Source organism: Danio rerio, chromosome 1 (genome assembly GCF_049306965.1).
Source record: "Danio rerio strain Tuebingen ecotype United States chromosome 1, GRCz12tu, whole genome shotgun sequence".
Taxonomy (NCBI): Eukaryota; Metazoa; Chordata; class Actinopteri; order Cypriniformes; family Danionidae; genus Danio; species Danio rerio.
This window is the reverse complement of record NC_133176.1, coordinates 11,370,025-11,388,259: the sequence shown is the minus strand read 5'-3', so window position 1 is coordinate 11,388,259 and position 18,235 is coordinate 11,370,025. Positions and strand designations below refer to the sequence as shown.

Below are 18,235 nucleotides of genomic sequence, written 5' to 3'. Positions count from 1 at the left end.
TCTGGATTGCCTTTTAAAACTGTTGATTGGGTTTAGGGAAGGGGATGGGCGGGTCAATCGTACCTTCTTGGATCTATTAGGCGCTCTCAAAAAATGTATATAGTGGTACATTCTAAAGAATAAGCCTGGATTTTTGATTGTCAGGATATGATTGGCTCTAATAATTATTTGTTTTTAAACCAATGATTATCACTTTAATCAGCCGATACCAATTATTGTCCAATGCATTGGTGCATCAAACATTTTGAAAGTGAAAAGTAAAGTGAAAGTTTAAAAAGTGAAATTATAGTTTTATTTATACAAATATTAGTACAATTTTCTTATATTAAGGAATAGCCTTAATGCTTACCAGCAATGGAAAGAGTATAGAAAAATCATACTCAAGTAAAAGTACCATTACTTGCCCAAAAATGCAGGGCAAGTAGAGTAAATGTATCTGTTGTGAGTATGAATATGTGTGTATGCATGCGATTTGTGCATGTGTGTGAAAACGTAATATTCTGTAGTGCATTTAGTGATTGTTTAAAGCCATTTACAATTTAATTTCATTTAGGATTTTGGACATCTTCTTAGACACTTCCAAACAGTTTGTTACATGTATGAAGCGTTATTGTCTTGAGCTTGTTCAGTATGATGTGATTTACTTACTGTGTGCTATTTGATTGGACAAGAATCACAGAACTGATTTTTCTACTTAGCCAATCCTCGTAGACCAGAAAAAATTAAGTACTGATTGCGGGTTAAAAGCAAATAGTGGAGTAAAAGTATGAATACAGCACTAAAAATGTACTCAAGTAAAAGTAAAAGTAATTTTTTAAGAAACTACTTACAATTCCTGAGATTATTACTGTAATTTGAGCGTTTGTAATTTGTTACTTTACACCACTGATGCTTTCATTGAAGTACATTGTACAGTGTGACAGTGAACAAGATTAAAATAAGCTATTAAATGTGCTGCATTTTATTTTACAGCATGTATTTACAGTGTAGTTATAACAAAATTACTAGGTAAATAATGTAACTCATTGGTTAAGTTTACATAAGATGTTATCACAGTTACTATAATTATAATTATTCAGTATTTACATGCTGAACTGGACTGTAAAATAATGAAAAATAAAATGAATACATTAAAATGAACTTACATACTGGGTTTATGACTTGTAAATAAATCCAAATATGTTTGCATCATAATTGTTTTAATACAGTGTTGCTTGAAAGTTAATTAGATATCTATAATGATTTTGGTTAATGCAAGTATGATGTTTTATATTTTGTATTTGTGTCTGCAAGAGTTTGGAGAGTCATTTGCGAGTGTAAATTCCTATGTGCCTTTTGCATAAAGGACAGGAGTGATGGGCGTCCAGAAATCCTCTGACAAAAAATGGGATGACACAACATCCGCAAATGCCCCTGTAAAACAATGGAATGAAGACTTACAGTACGCAGTAAGAAATGGCAGATAAAAAAAGAGCCGTGAATTGATTTGAGCGTTTTAACTAATGCTTCACTTACCCAAGGAAACTTATTACGACGCACATGAGCCATGAAATTACACCAGGTTTATACTCCACATGAGTGACGATGCTCTGATGGCAATACCTGCACACAATGGATGCTGGTGTGTCATCTAAAGTAGTGCTTTGTTGTGGCTGAACCACGATCACCTGCGGGGCTACAGGATTCACCGACTGCTGCACAAACACTTCAGGGGAGAAAAACAAGAATCAGTTGACACAACACACACAGTTTGCAGTACTTCTGATTTTACAGTCATTCAGTAGAAAATAAAAGGGTAAGGTGACCTCAAAATTATTTCAGAATTTCATTACCCACATGTCAGTCCCAAGTATAAGACATTTGGTAATCTTTAAAAAACACTTAAAAAGTTATTTGACTGCATTAACATGCAGATACCAACGTGACTCACTGTTATTTTCAGTTAATTGAATGCATCATTATTTAAAGTTCACTTTTTGTTGTGGGTTTGGGGGGAACTTTCACAATGCTTACAATAAAATCTACAAATTTACATTTAATTTTTGGTGGCGTGAAAATGCAAGCTTTAGAAAATAGTTTAAAAAGAGTGAAACCTTTTTACTTTTTGTTCATGGTTCAAGAGCATATAGATATTTACATTAGATATATCGCCTACGCTATTATTGTTTATTTTTAAGGAATGCCTCATTAGAGCTTCCATTTTAGTACAGAGTAGCGCTCCTTTGAAATAAACGTGGGACCAAGGTGCAGTAAAGCCCTGGTCATCCAGAGCCATAAATATATACACATATACGTATATCTAGTTTTCCCGGTGCACTGAAAAAAATGATTTAGCCCTCTATTAAATCAAACATAATTCAATTTAGTTTATTTTAAACAATTTAATTTAGTTGTTGATTTTATTAAATTATTTTTAATCGGTTTTAAGTGAATTAGATGTGTTTTAAACCAATCTATATTAATTAATTAAAGTCTATTAGAAAAAATTATGTTAGCTTTGTGCGCATGCGCATTATGTTCCGTTGCCTCGGCGCCAAAGCCCAAAGGAAGTTTTACAGAATCCAGTCAGATTGAAGCAAGACGCCAGAGCCGGAGTTTTGTACATCCATTTGCACAGTAAGTCACATTTTATATTGTACCAGACTGTTTATTACATAAAAAACTTTGTGGGTAACATAGACGCATAAAATGGTCTCTCGTTCGGACTGTCTATTTTGGTCGTTTTTAAATTTCACGGCGACCAGCCGTCGAGCGCGCTCGCAAGTTAAGCTAACAGTTAACGTTACACACGGTTTGACAAATCTCGCTTTTATGTCGCAGAATATATTAAAGATTCTTTTTAGCAAGAATGTAGTTATGTAGACTTGATATATAATATTTTTAATGAAGTGAATGGCTATTTTCAAGAGAATAAGCATTTTCTTTGGTGTGACGACAGTGTCCGTGATCCGCCATTCCAAACGAAAAAAGCTTCGTTGCTAACGTTAGCTCAGTCCTTTGTGAATTTACCGTGGCTTTTACTATGGTTAACATTAAACATGCGTTTAGATAGTTGTGAACGGACAGTACCATACTGATTTTGTTATAGAACGATTTGGTCTGGCGTTAGGGCACTACTGACTGTCTTAGGAGGTTGTCGAATGTGTGCCCATACTGGCGTAACATTAACTTTTAACGTAAAGGGCGTCCATTTATACAGTTCTGTATTTTTTTTTTACGTGAGATGCTGTAATTATGTCTTTGGGTTATAATGCTCTTAATGGGCTAACTTATATTCACAGCAAGTGTTTATCAGCCACCGATAAACGTCCAGCGCAAGGTTAACTTAATGTGACTTTTTCCATATTCATAAAGTGCCTTTTACATCAACGATAATGTAATTTAACTAAAATAATATTCTTTAAATAAGCTGAAGCAATCCTTTAGTTGTTCAAACGTAAAACACATGCAGACGAGTGCTACGTTAAAACTTCATGGAAAATATTGTGGTTAAAATAAATTGACATATTTTTAAGACATGGCGTTGAAGAATGGAATTTAATGCAGTGCTTTGTCTGGTCTGAGACCCACTTTATATCGTATCAATCAGGCAGTGACGATTATCTTAATCATATTAATCACGTTCAGCAATTTGTTCAATAAGTAATTTATCTTAATGTTTCCTAATGTAATTAATCGGTAAACAATATGTTCATTAAGAAGTTGGTTGTGTTGTTACTTGTGCTGAATTTTGAACCTAAATTATAATCATGTGCTTCCTTTCATTTGAGGTACTGTACAACAAGTTTCCTTTGCTGAGTTCCTTGGTCAGGGGTTAAACACATTTTCTGTCCAGTACTGCAGTTGGAATTTTCCATCAACATTTTTATGGTAAGTAACTGCAAAACATTTATTACTACACATTACAGTAAATAGTTTCTTAACTGAATATGTTGCTCTGAAAAATCTAAATAGTCCCAAAAAAGGAAATTTACTCACTATTCACTCACCATGTTTCCATGGTTCCAAACCTTTGAGTTTCTTTTATCTGTTGAACACAAGACAAAATATTTTGAAGAGTGTTAGAAACCAGTAATCATTGACATTCATAGTAGGAAAAACATATTATGGAAGTCAATGGTTACCGGTTTTCATCATTTTTCAAATGATCTTATGTTGTGTTTATCAGAACAAAGAAACTCAAACAGATTTGTGACAAGTGAAGAATGACTAAATGTTATTGTTGCTTCCCTAGTTTTCACAGTACTAGGGTGCAGTAAGAGCACAAACACAGAGTTCAACTTTGATTCAACTCCGTGATTTTCTCAAGAGAGCCGACCAAAATGTTTGACCTGCCATAAAATGATTCGACTATCTGCCGACCAAGAGAGGTTATTCACCTTTTTTTTTCCTCCTGTACATTGCATCAACACAGCACAGCAAATATCAAAGTTGAAATTTAATTTGATTCAAAGAAGAGTCGCATCAGAATTTGGCTCAAAATTGCACAATGCACATTCGGCCTTAAGCCTGGTTTGTACTTCTGCGTTGAGTGATTGGCGTGACCTACGGCGCCTGCCCTGCGTGCAGCTGAGCACTTATACTTGTGCGCGCTGTTTGTGTTGTTCTACAATAACACTTACAAAAGCAGTAGGTTTATATGTTCCCTCTGTATGGAGTTTCTTCGCTTGGGTTTTGTTTTTTCTGAACACTACCTTAATGAACAAGAAGATAAAACTCGCTCATTCTGAGGCGGGAGCCGGCAGTCATGCAACAACTTTAATCATAAGGTAAACACAAAGCAACAGTTTCCACCTGGAGCTATTTCATGGGACTCTACACTTGTAAACACTCGCTCCAATGGGTTGGCGTGGCTCTCAACCCCGCCCACACATGTAAGCGCTACCAAGCCCACTAATAGAGCGTGCGCTACGTGTTGTTGCGATGTGTAGTTACATTTTTGGAGAGATGCGCCACGGCAAGGGCTATTCGACTGCGCGCAGGCTGCGCCGCACCATACACGTGCATTTGATGCAGAAGTATAAATCAGCCTTTACATGTCTTTATCTTGGCTGAGCATGGTAAATTACAAGGTAGTCAAAAAAAGAAATCACTTTAAATGTAGTGTAACTAAACAAACTATTCACAAGTAAACAGTCAGTTGATTAAATAAATTTGAGTATCATTATAAATGTAATATACATGTAAGGGACAATCGTCAGATTTAGGTGTGTTAAAGGATAAGTGCACAACATCGAGGCAAAGTTTAATGTTTAGATTATTACTGCAAGTTGAAATTTAATATAGTTTTAATTTCTAAATATAACATTTTAAAAATAAATATATAGGCTATGTTCTGAATAATGCTCATGTCTATGCTTATCATGCCACAAACATACTTATATTCTATGTATTTGACGATGCAGTCAATGCATGCACTGAAAAAAATATGCTTATAGGCTACCTTTACCTGCAGGTTTCGCTAGCTGGGCAAAACTTAGATAGGCTATTAATAATGGATATACATTAAATATGTATAATTTTATTTGTGAAAGCAAGAGAGAAACTTGTGGGAGTGCTGTAATAAAGGAGTCTCAAATGACTAACAATTGTACATTACGGTAACGTGTTTTATTCCGGACATGGCATATGACATAAATAATCGATAACATTTGAGCTGGTTTCAGTTATTAATTCTTTTTATTTTTAAAAATATATTTATTTAACAGGTGGCACAGTGGGAAGTGCTCTCACCTCACAGCAAGAAGATCGCTAGTTCGATTCTCGACTGGATCTGTTGGCATTTCTGTGTGGAGTCTGCATGTTCTCCCAGCGTTCGCATGGGTTTCCTCCGGGTGCTCCGGTTTCCCCCACAAGTCCAAAGACATGCGGTATAGGGGAATTGGGTAAGTTAAATTGTCGTAGTGTATGTGTGTAAATGAAAGTGTATGGATGTTTCCCAGTGATGGTTTGCAGCTGGAAGGGCATCCGCTGTGTAAAACATGCTGGATAAGTTGGCGGTTCATTTCGCTGTGGCGACCCCAGATTAATAAAGGGATTAAGCCGAGAAGAAAATAAATTAGTATTTATTTAACTTAATGTTAATATAACACTGCTGATGATTTTTAGCTGAATCCGTGGTACATGGTGATTCAAATAATGGCAGCGAATGAGGATGGGTTTTTCAGTTTAAGAATAAAGTCCAAATCTAAAGCCATGGCTCCTGATGAAGGTCCTGTAAAGTGAAATGATTGGTCTGTGTAAGAAATTTAACATTATTTGCAATATTAGCATTAATCCACGGCCTGGTCAAACAGATGGTTTTTGGGTTGTGAGACGTAGTTTAGACGAAGTTGTCGGCGATTCTTCCTATTGTAAAGTCATGCAATGTTCAAGTCCCTGTCGCCGATCCATCTTGCAGTGAAAATAAAGCAGCAACGACTACTTTCAAAATCATGCAGTCTGAACTCGGCATTAGTTAATGATTAAACTTAGAGACCTGGATATCGACACGTCTCTCTGCAACTGGATTATGTACTTTCTGACTAAAAGGCCTCAGAATGTTAGATCAGGCCACATCTGCTCCACCATCTTCACACTTAACCCTGGTGTACCACAGGGCTGTGTGCTGAGCCTCTTCCTCTACTTCTTTTTTTACTATCAACTGTAGGCCTGTGAATAGATCCAACATCATCAAATTTGCAGATGACACCACAGTGATTGGTCTAATCAGCAATAATGATGAGACGCCCTACAGGGAGGAGATACATCATCTGTCCACTTGGCCACTACCAAGCCGACCAATCACAGAGCTTGCGCTACGCGTCGTTTCGATGTGTAGTTACATTTTTTGAGAGGTACACGTCAGCGACGCCGACGGCCACGGCGAAGGGCTATGCATCAGCGCCGTAGCATTGGCGTGCGTTTGACGCAGAAGTATAAATCAGCCTTAAGGAACAGCACTTTCCTCAGAGCTGTACCTTTTTTAACTCTATCCCCCACTAATTATTTTGCCCTCCTAATACACCCCCACTGTCCTCATAACTTGTACTCTTCATTATCATTGCACTATTTAACATTTGCACATTTAAAAATTACACATTCATTGCACTATATTAGACTGATTCATTCATTTGAACTATACATATACTGTACACTTGTAATTGTTTATCTATCTGTACACTTCTGATTATTAATAGCAACCTGTACATATAATAATTTATTTTAAATCTCTGTTCATAGCTAATACAACCTGTATATAATGTTGATAGTACATCCATCTGTAAATATCACTAAAGTTTTTCTATATCTGCACTTTATAAACTGATTTTCATTGCATTGTACTTGTACATGTGTAATGACAATAAAGTTTAATCTAATCTAATACATTTCTTAACGTTTTCCAATTTGTCATTTATGTATTTAACTAATCAAATTTGTATTATTTACAGACAACCGATGTCCATGTCAAAAGAGCGTCTATTCTTTAAGCTCTCTTTACTTACCTTGGTGAGGATGAGGCATGCCTGGTGAAAGAATACATGGTGAGTGCATCATAGTACTAGTGCTTGCACCTGGGCTATAAGAAAGAACTGAGGGTGGGGTTACAGTGGCCAATGAGACAAACAAACTTTTTTGAGTGCCATATTTGAATTAATAGGTGAACCTAATGTTGAACACATTATGGTCTATTCAAATCACATTGCGCTGCACAAACACTTGCTAGATTCGTGCAAGTAAGTTGCATACTAATTCAATGCAAAAGTATGAATAGAACAATGAACAAAATATTTTAATATCTCAAAAACAAAATTAATAATTTTAAAGAATTTGAAAATAGTGTTTTCACTGTATGTCAATGGCTTTTTTCTTTTTTCAAATGCTTTCTATTTCCATATATTTGTACATGAAGTTAAAAAAAATGCCATTGGTCACTACACGCGTAAGAGCAACCTATTATCTTTTGCCTCAAACTCTTGCATTGTAATGGTAATACACACTGTTATTGAACCGTGAGAAAACTATCAGCTTGTTGAGTGTGACATCACATCGCTTGACTATATCAAATAGTATTGGGAGACTCAACAAATGGTAATAATAAACATTTACAAAGCGATGAAATACTTTTTGAAAATCGCAATATATGTGCCTAATATTAGTATGCCTAAAAATACTAAATGATTAAAAGTTGCATATGTTTCTTAATCCTTTGACGTTCTCAGCATTGGGTTCAGATCTGTGTTTGACCCCAGAAATATTCATTGTTTAGCCCAGGGGTGTCCAAGCTTGGTCCTGGAGGGCCTGTGTCCTGCTAAGTTTAGTTCCAATTCCAATTAGACACACCTATGCTAGCTAATCAAGCTCTTACCTGGTGATCTATAAACTATCTTGCCTCAACACACCTGCAAGGATGAGCTAAAATCGGCAGAACACTGGCCCTCCAAGAAGGAGTTTGGACACCCCTGTTTTAGTCTTTCTAAACAGTATTATTATTTCTAACAAATAGTCACAGAATTACAAGTAAACCACTTTTTTCCAAAAAAGAGAAAATTTATGTTTATGTTAAGATTAAAATTACTGTTTAAAAGCAACTTGACTTGAATTACATTTTTAGGTCAATGGGTGGCCGTACTAACAATCAAAAATGTATCGCTGAATAATTCTTCAAAAATGTTTAATCTAATAATGAAACATGACGTTTTTTTTAAAGTATGAATTCAAGTTTTAAATTTGTATATTTACTTATAAATTTAAAATATACTTAATATATTTGAATTATTTTGGTTTAATTAATGACACGTAAAAATACTAATTAAATAAATATACATGTCTATTAATTTGTCCAATTAAATTTGTTTTATTATTGTACTTTTTTTTTATTATTTGCAGAGGTCCTGTGGGTCTTTGAAAAGTCTTAAGTATTAAATTAGATGTTTACAATTTAAGGTCATAAAAAGTCTTAAATTTTGCATCAAGGTGTGACATTTCTACTGAATTTCATTCGCTGATGTTTATTTTACTTGTGCATAATTATTCTTAAGCCTTGTGTGCTGTTGAGGATATTAATTTTGCGACAGATTTCTTTGTTTGAGCGCATGAAATGATTTTTGGTGACATGTTATTTTTACTCATATTTTGGGAAAATGCTTTTAAATTTTTAAAAACCTCAACAATACACTCTGGGCAAATGTATTACTCTTTTGTTATGTTTGTGGCTGATTTTGCCTCATTGACTTCCATTATAACAATATTCTTTAATTGCAAGGTCATGACAGTATATTGAATATTTTCGATCTCTATTGGTTTTTCTTGTTAGGAAAAGGTAAAATTTGTCATTTTTATAGTTGATCATCAGTTGCAGAGCAAAACATTGCAAAGGTTTGTGGTTTTTATATAGAGTTATACGGAGTATTGTTTGTGTGTGTGTGTGTGTGTGTGTGTGTGTGTGTGTGTGTGTGTGTGTGTGTGTGTGTGTGTGTGTGTGTGTGTGTGTGTGTGTGTGTGTGTGTGTGTGTGTGTGTGTGTGTGTGTGTAAGTAAAAACCATCAACAGTAAAAATGACAAAATATACATCTACCGAAAAGGGAAGAAAACCATCAACAATGCGTGATTACATGCTGTCATGGATTTGCATCCAAAAAATGTTATAATGGAAGTCAATGGGGCAAAAAAACCAGCAACTAACATAAGGAAAGGGTAGTAAATTTAAATAATACAGAAGGGTTAAGGTGAACAATTATGACCAGGTATATTGATATACAGTGGGTCTGATCAGAAGGTATTTCCACATTCAAGTGGCCAAATCTGTGGTTTTCAAGCCTTAAATCTTGGGTAATATTATTTAAATAATAATGCAATAATGCTTCCTTGACATTATATTTGGTTTTCAACATATTACTGTATTGTTTGCCTTTCAATTATTTTTTCCAAAATTCTTTTTAGTTAGTCTTAAAAGATCTTAAATTTACCTTGATAAAACCTGAATAAACCCTGTAAATAATTGTGAAGAAGTCGTACTTGCAGATCATGCTCAAATATATGTTCGCCAATATGCAATCATAAATGATTGGTTATAATATTTCACAGGTATCAATGTGGGTGTGGGGAGGGCCGTTAAGGTTTTGGTTTTATTTACATTTGATTTCTTCTGACTTTTTACAAAATATGTTTCAAAAACAATGTCTAATAATGGTTTCTTTTTATTTAAATATAGAGCAACCAAAAAGAAGAATTTTTGAAGGACCTGACAAACACCACCATGGCCATATGTGTCATCAAAAAGGAAAGAGGAGATTATGAGGACATTGGCATCGTTGTGGATGGAACAGTGATTATTGAACAGATAAAATCTGTTGCACAAGCCTGTGCACTGATGTTGGGGGCAATTTATGTGCTTGATTTGGCCTACCCAAAAGAACTCAAATACTATTTGGAGTTTGCCCAAAAAGTACTTGTGCAAATGAACTCTGACAAGCTCTCCTCAAAGGTTCTCATACTGGAAAACAGTGTGATACTGTAATTTTAAGCATTGAAGTGTTGATAAATGCTCAACAACCAAATGTATATCATATACAAATTGCAGTTTAGTGTAGGAATTGTTTAATAAGTGAATTCAGTTTTCTTTGTGTGCAAAATTAATTAGCTGTAGGAACTTGTTTTAAATGGTGTGTGTGTGTGTGCGCGTGTGTGCGCGTGTGTGTGCGTGCGTGCGTGCGTGCGCGCGTGTGTGTGTGTGTGTGTGTGTGTGTGTGTGTGAGAGAGAGAGAGAGAGAGAGAGAGAGAGCATGTGCATTCTATAAACTTTGTATTTATTCCATTTCATACAACTTGTACTTGCTCAATATGTTGAGTTAATTTTTTAAGTTAATTAGTTGATTATTTTGTGTATTGGGGTGTGTGTATCATAAGGATTGCAGTTTGCTCTAAGACTTCATATAGTTTTCTTTAATGTGTTGGTTTAAATTAAATGTGCTGTACAAACTGTTTATTGTTTTATGGTGTGCTGCTAAAGCATTTATAGGCAGTGATTTATGTTTTGTTAAAAAATGCATCTTAAAAAGTCATTAAAATGAATTCAAAACAAATGTGGTCAAATGTCATTTCAAAGTGTATTTGCAAGCAGTTTAATGTTCATTTTAGACATCAAAAATAAATAGATGTAAGTAGGAATTACATATATAAATTATAGTGAACTAAATGAATTTCATTGGATAAATGTAACTAAATAAAATTGATTAAATCCAACCTAATTTGATTGTTTAAATCCAACACATATAAATTGAGTAAATCCAACCTAATTTGATTGTTTAAATCCAACACATATAAATTGAGTAAATCCAACCTAATTTGATTGTTTAAATCCAACACATATAAATTGAGTAAATCCAACTAAAATTGTTTGCTTAAACTTAACCCAATTCAATTATTTGCAACAGCTTGCCTTAAAAAAATTAAGTAAATCCAATGAATCATTTTTTTCAGTGTGTTCAGTATGCATATATTTTTTTAAACTTTGAAAATTATAATTTTAAATCACTTTTCTACATCGATCGATACATGGCTGCACGGCATTGTCATTAAAGAGCATGTGTTTGAGTGAATGGAAATGTATTATCCTCCCTCCCTGTTAAATTTGATCTAATACATGTCCCACACACATACACACCCTTCTGCTTTTACTTTTCATTCTAATGCAAAAAGCGATTCGTTTGTGAATGAGTGCAAATAAAGGCTTGATTGATTGATTGACGCGTGTGTACAATGTGCACATCCAACTTTCTGATCGAAATGATATAAGATTTGTAATTGTATTGTATTGCATTTAATAATTTAGGGTGGACACTATGCACATTGAGGAGCAGGCACTGTTATGTTATCAGGCACCCTTTTTGGTTACTTCAAAAACTGGCTGTTTCTTAACTTAGCCAACAATAATACAAGTTTCTGGCACCGCAGCATTGTTGTCATGTTTCATTTACATTGTTTGCTGATTTTATTCAACAAAACTAGAATAAGCCTAGAATTTAGTGCAAGTTGGTGCTACTTTGCCTTATGGTCAGTGCAGTAAGTGACTATTATCATCAGTAACCCAACTTGTTGAGCACAAAAGTTTGTAACATCGTAAAATCTTACCTATGAAATGTTATGCCTTTATGCTTTGTTTTCTTTGTTTACTACATCCTTACTCAGCGCAAAAATCCAGCATCTTCAGATTGGCTTTGGTATTGACTAAGTACAATTGAATGACATTTGTCCTGGGAGCACTGCATTGTACACATATAGTGGCGGTATTGACACATGCTCAGGATCCGTATGCGATATTTAGTGTTTATACCTATGGTTAAAGAGGATCAAACATGTCATTATGCAAACGGTTGTCAGCACATCTAAAAAAAAATTGTTTATGTGGTTACTTTCACTATATATATATATATATATATATATATATATATATATATATATATATATATATATATATATATATATATATATATATATATATATTTGTAAGTGCAATATTGCCAGGATTTATGCCAGGCATGAAGACATAAGCACGCATGCGCAATGACATACTAAATTAAATGCCGGTAAAGCACCATCTAACATGCACGTGTTTTCATTTCCAAAAGAAACTTGTAAGTAGCCTGCATTTATATAATCATAGTAGATTAAGTTGAATTGTTAATTTTAAATATTGTATAATATTATTATTATTATTTTAACAAAATAAAGTCTACCAGTAGGCTGTTTGTTTGGCTAGAAAGAAACTTGTATCTTGAGGGTGAGTGACAATTTTGACGGCACTGGCCATTTAAAGCTCTGGAACTTTGCCAGTGTGTTTGTGCAACGAAATATTTCAAAGGGGTTAAATACATAATTACAATATCAAACTACAAACAGCAGTGTTTCTGAACCTATGATCTCAACAAATCTAAAGAAACAGTCAGTTGCTGCCATCTTGTGGAGCGTGCTGTCTCTGATTTTAGATTCTAGTCCTATCAGCTGGTTGGCCCAGAGTCCCATTTTGGAGTTACACAAAGAGTTTGGTAATACACAATATTAACATGAAAGTGAAACTTCTCCTGATTAATACAATCTGTTTTAATCGACTATCTTGGGTCAAAAAGAGACAAACATGGGATCGAATTTTTGTTTCAAATAATTGTAAGTTAATTCAATGGTTTCAACCCATTTGAAAGAATTCAGGATTTCTAGAGGACTAAAAATATCAACCTAAAAATATTATGTTGTTTTAATTGAATTACTGAAAACTGTTAAAGTATGTTTAAGTTTTGACTTTTTTACAGTGAGTAGTAGCCATTTTTGTTATATGTATATGTATTAACTTAAGTAATGCGAAAACAAATTAAAAACTCAGCCCTAATTCTCTACAAACGGTGAACAATGCATTATATACAATGTTTAGGTTTTATAATATTGCGTTACCACCGAAGTATGTTAGGAATGAAAAACAAATCTGTTAAAACTATAACAACCATTAAAATAGAAGGTTATTATGTTGTCGTATAAGCCTAATGTACAAAAATCCAAAATATGGTTTATGCATTGTTGGAATATGTCATTCGGGTGTATTTCATGCAAAGACACAGTAAAATGTACATATACAGTACTGTGCACAGTACTTATATGTAGTAATAATTGGATTTATCACAAATATTAACATCAATATTTTAAAAATATAGTATTAAAAAAGTAGTATTAATACTGATATTTTAGCCTCACATGAGAGTATAATATATCAATATTAATATCAATACAAAAATATTGATGTTAATATATGTGATAAATCCAATTATCACTACACTAATTTGCATTCTTTTACACATGTATAAATATACAATTCATATATATTATGTTCTGAGTTAATCAATTAATCATTGATTGAACTGCACCCACCTTGTTGTTGTTGTGTCACCGCTGCTATTTGAGTGGGCTGGTTTAGGATGGGATAAGGGTTTGGTCCCCCTGTACATGTGTTTAATGGAATCCCTTGAGGAATGTCTATAAATATACAAAATATATTAATATAAGCAATTAATTTTGACGTAAACCAGACATAAGCTTGGACCTCAGCAGCTGCAGCTCTTACTGGGCTCATTGTAGGCAGGCGGTGGTGTGGCAGGAGTTTTGATGGTTGGCGGTGGAGGGATTATCTCGTCATAAAGAGGAATCTCATCCATGTTACTGTATGAAGGTGGTGGGGATTTGGAGCCAGATTCATCAGAGCAAGCCATCTGATTCTGAATCTGACAAAATAATATGTGACTAAATGTATGATATTGAATATATTTGACAATACAAATTCTTTCTTTTTTACCACCTATGTATAAACAATGCGTATGATGTTTTATATGCATTATTTATTTGTAGATTATTAAAAAAATAATGTTACTACTACTTTTATAATAACTAGTCAAATAAAATTAGGTACTTTTTGTTTGTATTTTGACATGTCATATTAATTGTTTAACCTGATTTGCCGGTCACTTTATTAGGTACACCTGTCCAACTGCTCGTTAATGCAAATGTCTAATTATCCAACTCAATGCATTTAGGCATGTAGACATTGTCATGACTGTCAGTGACCACCTGAGGGCGCTGTAGTTCACGGACTTTGAGAATTAACTCCAGCGCCCAAAAGACTACAAGTCCATACATACCACGCACATTACACCCGCTCCACGTACACTGATTGGCTCACAGCTGTTCATGTTTTCTGTTAATTTCCTGGACTATTTATACGACCATTCCACCTCTGTTGTCACTGCGTTGTTTGTCTTTCTTGTCTCCAGTTCCAGTAAGTCTGTTATTCTGAGTTGTTGTTCTTGATCTTGTTCCCGTATCTGGCTATAGTCTAGTTCGTGTGTTATTTGTCTCGTCTGTTTTCTAGTTAAGTTTAATTGTTTGAGTTTGTTTTTCCTGAGCCTCGTCTCTGATTTAGTTTCTGGTTTTGTCGTTTATTTGTTACTTTGTACCTTAAACACCTTGTTTTTCTGTTTGATGCACATTGTAAACAAACTGCACTTGGATCCGCACCTTTTTGTTCCCGTTTGATCTTGCTAACGTGACAGACATGGGCTGCGTCCGAAACCGCCTACTACTCAGTAGGTACTGCATTTAAATTTAAACGCACTACTTGGTCGTTAGAAAAGTACGTTCTATACAGTATGAACGTGAAAAGTATGAATGGAATTCATACTTACTACATCTGCCATTTTGTCATGGTCACGTGACCTACATGCGTCAATTGCGTCACTTTTCTCCCATTCATGAATTCTCTCGCCGGGCATCATGGGATAGCGCAGCGTGCATGGGATGCGCACTTTAGAATCTCGCCGGAAGTAGTAAGTCATCTTCTCGCATACTGTTTTTCGAATTCTATGAATTCGGACATACTACTCGGCTCGTATACTGATTTTAGCGTACTATGTAGTATGGAAGTATGCGGTTTCGGACGCAGCCCTGGTCAAGATGATCTGCTGCAGTTCAAACTGAGCATCAGAATGAGGAAGAAAGGTGATTTAAGTAACTTTGAACGAGGCATGGCTGTTGGTGCCAGACAGCTTGGTCTGAGTATTTCAGAAACTGCTGATCTACTGGGATTTTCACACACAACCATGTAGTTATGCGGGTGCAAATGCCTTGTTGATGCCAGATGTCAGAGGAGAATGGCCAGACTGGTTCAAGCTGAAAGAAAGGCAACAGTAACTCAAATAACCTCTCGCTACAACACATTGAACCTTGAAGCAGATGGGCTACAGCAGCAGAAGACCGCACCGGGTGTCACTCCTGTCAGCTAAGAAAAGGAAACTGAGGCTACAATTCGTACAGGCTCACCAAAATTGGACAATAGAAGATTGGAAAAACGTTGCCTGGTCTGATGAGTCTTGATTTCTGCTGCAACTTTCGGATGGTATAGGGTCAGAATTTGAATCATCTCAGACTGGTTTCTGGAACATGACAATGAGTTCACTGTACTCAAATGGCCTCCACAGTCACCAGATCTCAAACCAATAGAGCACCTTTGGGATGTGGTGGAACAGGAGATTTGCATCATGGATGTGCAGCCAACAAATCTGCAGCAACTGCGTGGTGCTATCATGTCAATATGAATCAAAATCTCTGAGGAATATTTCTAGTACCTTATTGAATCTATGCCACGAAGGATTAAGGCAGTTCTGAAAGCAATAGTAGGTCCAACCCGGTACTAGTAAGGTGTACCTAATAAAGTGGCCGATGAGTGTAGGTCATATTGGTCAACTATATTGAGCATTCTTCATGTGTATTTATAACCATAGAAATGATTAACCCTACATTGTAAATCATCCATAATTTTTAATAACAAAAATACATGCATATTATTGTTGTGTCTAAGTTTAAATGACAATGGCCTCTTTTCAATGCTTCATTGTGTTGCAAGTATGTTAGGAATGAAATGAACGAAAGAAAGAACAAATCTGTCAAAACCTTAAAAAAAGGTTTTTCTAATTATAATTATAGGCAAAATTTTATTTTACAAATCCAAAATATGTATTAATCATCTACTGTGATAAAATACTCCACATGAATTATTTGATTTTGAAACCTGCACTGAAGTCTCAGTTGTGATCGTGAGCTAAAACTGAAACTATTCGACAGACATTCAGACAAAACATACACTGTGTATCCACCAAAATTTCTCACATGTATGTAAAGATTGGGTAGCCTTCTGTTTGGCAAATTATTTAATATCTGTTTATTTGAACTACTGAATTACCCTTAAATAAATGTAATGCAGATTTAATTTAATCATTAAACCATTTTAATGCAATATTGGTTTCGCCTTACTTAAAATAGGCTTTTGCCATGCTTTTGTCATCACAAAATAAGAGTGAAAAAGAATTTAAACAGGTGTTGTTATCTAAATTATTCTTACCTGTGTGTTGATTCTCCCAATCGGTAAAACCTAAATGACAGAAGTCAAGACTCACTCTACCTGTTTATCTTTATGAACGCTGCTTTCTGTTGCCATGAAGTGGAATGTGACCTTAAGATACATAGTTTGCATGCCTTAGGGTGAGGAAAAATAAGTACTACACACTGTCATGTATATATTAAGCTCTATTGTGATTTAAGTTTTAATTAATCCGTCGTTACTTTATTTACTATCATGGAAAAGAGTGTATGCTGTGGCTTTGTTGGTTGTGAGAAGAAACTTAAATTGGTATGTTGTATTATAAATGTGCGGCTAAAGGAGATTAATGAATGAACTGATCATCATCTTCAGTTACTGTAAAAATAAAAACTCTGGCATCATCAAATGCATTAAAACACTGGCAAACACTCAATGGGTAAAATTTTAAAAGTTGCTTGTTCAGGTTAATTTTATAGCGACAAAACTGGATGAAAATTACATTTGAGTAGGCTATTTCACATTTTTCCTTTTTATACTTCCTTAAACAACTTACATTCTGTCATGATAATACTGCAGATTGAAAAAAACTGCAATAAAAGTGAGATTTGTTTTATGTGTATGTACCTTTTTGATTTTTAAATTTTAAATGTGTCACCATGATGTAGAGCAGGGGTCACCAACACATTGCCCGCTTCCCTATATCCCTAGTTTCAGTATAAAACAATTAATGTCACATCATCAGGCTATCCAGCATATCTTCCAGAGTTTCATGTAATTTCGAGTTGAACTGCAGTTTAAAAATTATATAAGGACTGGTGGAAGAGTGTTGCTTTAATGGAATTTGACAGCGCACGCCAAATGAAAAGAAAAAATCTTTGTATTTCATGACGCAAGTGTCTGTTGGCCTTTAAGGTAATCAAAAAACGTTGTTTACATGGTAGACTCTTAATCAGAGTATTGTCTTAATCATATTAAAATCAGAGTATAAATGTCCAATGTACCAGATGATTAACAATAACATATAATTAAAAGTAAATTAAGCAAATTTGTTATTTGTGAAGTGTGTATCAAACTGGTAGCCCTTCACATTAATTTTACCCAAAAAGTAGCTCTCAGTTTCAAGGTCGGTGACCCTTGATGTAGGGAAACAACATACAAATCAAGTACTAATCATTTAGACTTCAATCTAGACTAATTTTATCATTTTTTTGTGATTCAGTCATCATTTTATAAAGCCAAAATACTGGACTTTAATTTAAGAATAACAAGACAAACATTCATTTTTTTGGATTAACTTCCACAGAATAATTGTTCACCTCAAGAAAAGCAATGTGGTCTAAC

The 18,235-nt window shown here is 34.6% G+C and overlaps 1 protein-coding gene and 1 long non-coding RNA gene across 4 annotated transcripts; one reads left to right on the top strand and one right to left on the bottom strand.

The window, feature by feature from the left end:
• Positions 1-273: 273 nt before the first annotated feature.
• si:dkeyp-75b4.8 lies at positions 274-16,981 on the bottom strand. Of its 2 annotated transcripts, none has more exons than XM_001336292.6 (5): positions 16,916-16,981; positions 14,090-14,246; positions 13,897-14,001; positions 1,516-1,705; positions 274-1,413 (listed from the first exon to the last, which is right to left on the bottom strand). In XM_001336292.6, the coding sequence occupies exons 2-5, from the start codon at positions 14,232-14,234 to the stop codon at positions 1,305-1,307; spliced, it is 549 nt and encodes a 182-aa protein (XP_001336328.1). In that variant the 5' UTR covers positions 14,235-14,246; positions 16,916-16,981; the 3' UTR covers positions 274-1,304. The 2 variants fall into 2 exon arrangements, with proteins under 2 accessions (XP_001336328.1, XP_068077104.1); XM_068221003.2 differs by lacking the exon at positions 274-1,413 and adding an exon at positions 3,990-4,027 and having other exon boundaries at positions 1,621-1,705; positions 16,916-16,968.
• LOC101884122 (uncharacterized) lies at positions 2,543-11,063 on the top strand. Of its 2 annotated transcripts, XR_012405463.1 has the most exons (6): positions 2,543-2,616; positions 3,771-3,870; positions 4,235-4,370; positions 5,709-5,885; positions 7,431-7,523; positions 10,193-11,063. It is a non-coding gene; the product is annotated as an uncharacterized lncRNA (long non-coding RNA). The 2 variants fall into 2 exon arrangements; XR_011015247.2 differs by lacking the exon at positions 4,235-4,370.
• Positions 16,982-18,235: the final 1,254 nt, after the last annotated feature.

Excerpts from the sequence above, each read along its gene's own strand:
- si:dkeyp-75b4.8 (XM_001336292.6), bottom strand. The coding sequence starts at position 14,234 with ATGGCTTGCTCTGATGAATCTGGCTCCAAATCCCCACCACCTTCATAC. Across the intron at positions 1,706-13,896 it reads GGTGACACAACAACAACAAG|TGTTTGTGCAGCAGTCGGTG; the intron begins GTGGGTGCAGTT and ends TCTCCCCTGAAG. Across the intron at positions 1,414-1,515 it reads GTCGTAATAAGTTTCCTTGG|GGGCATTTGCGGATGTTGTG; the intron begins GTAAGTGAAGCA and ends ATTGTTTTACAG.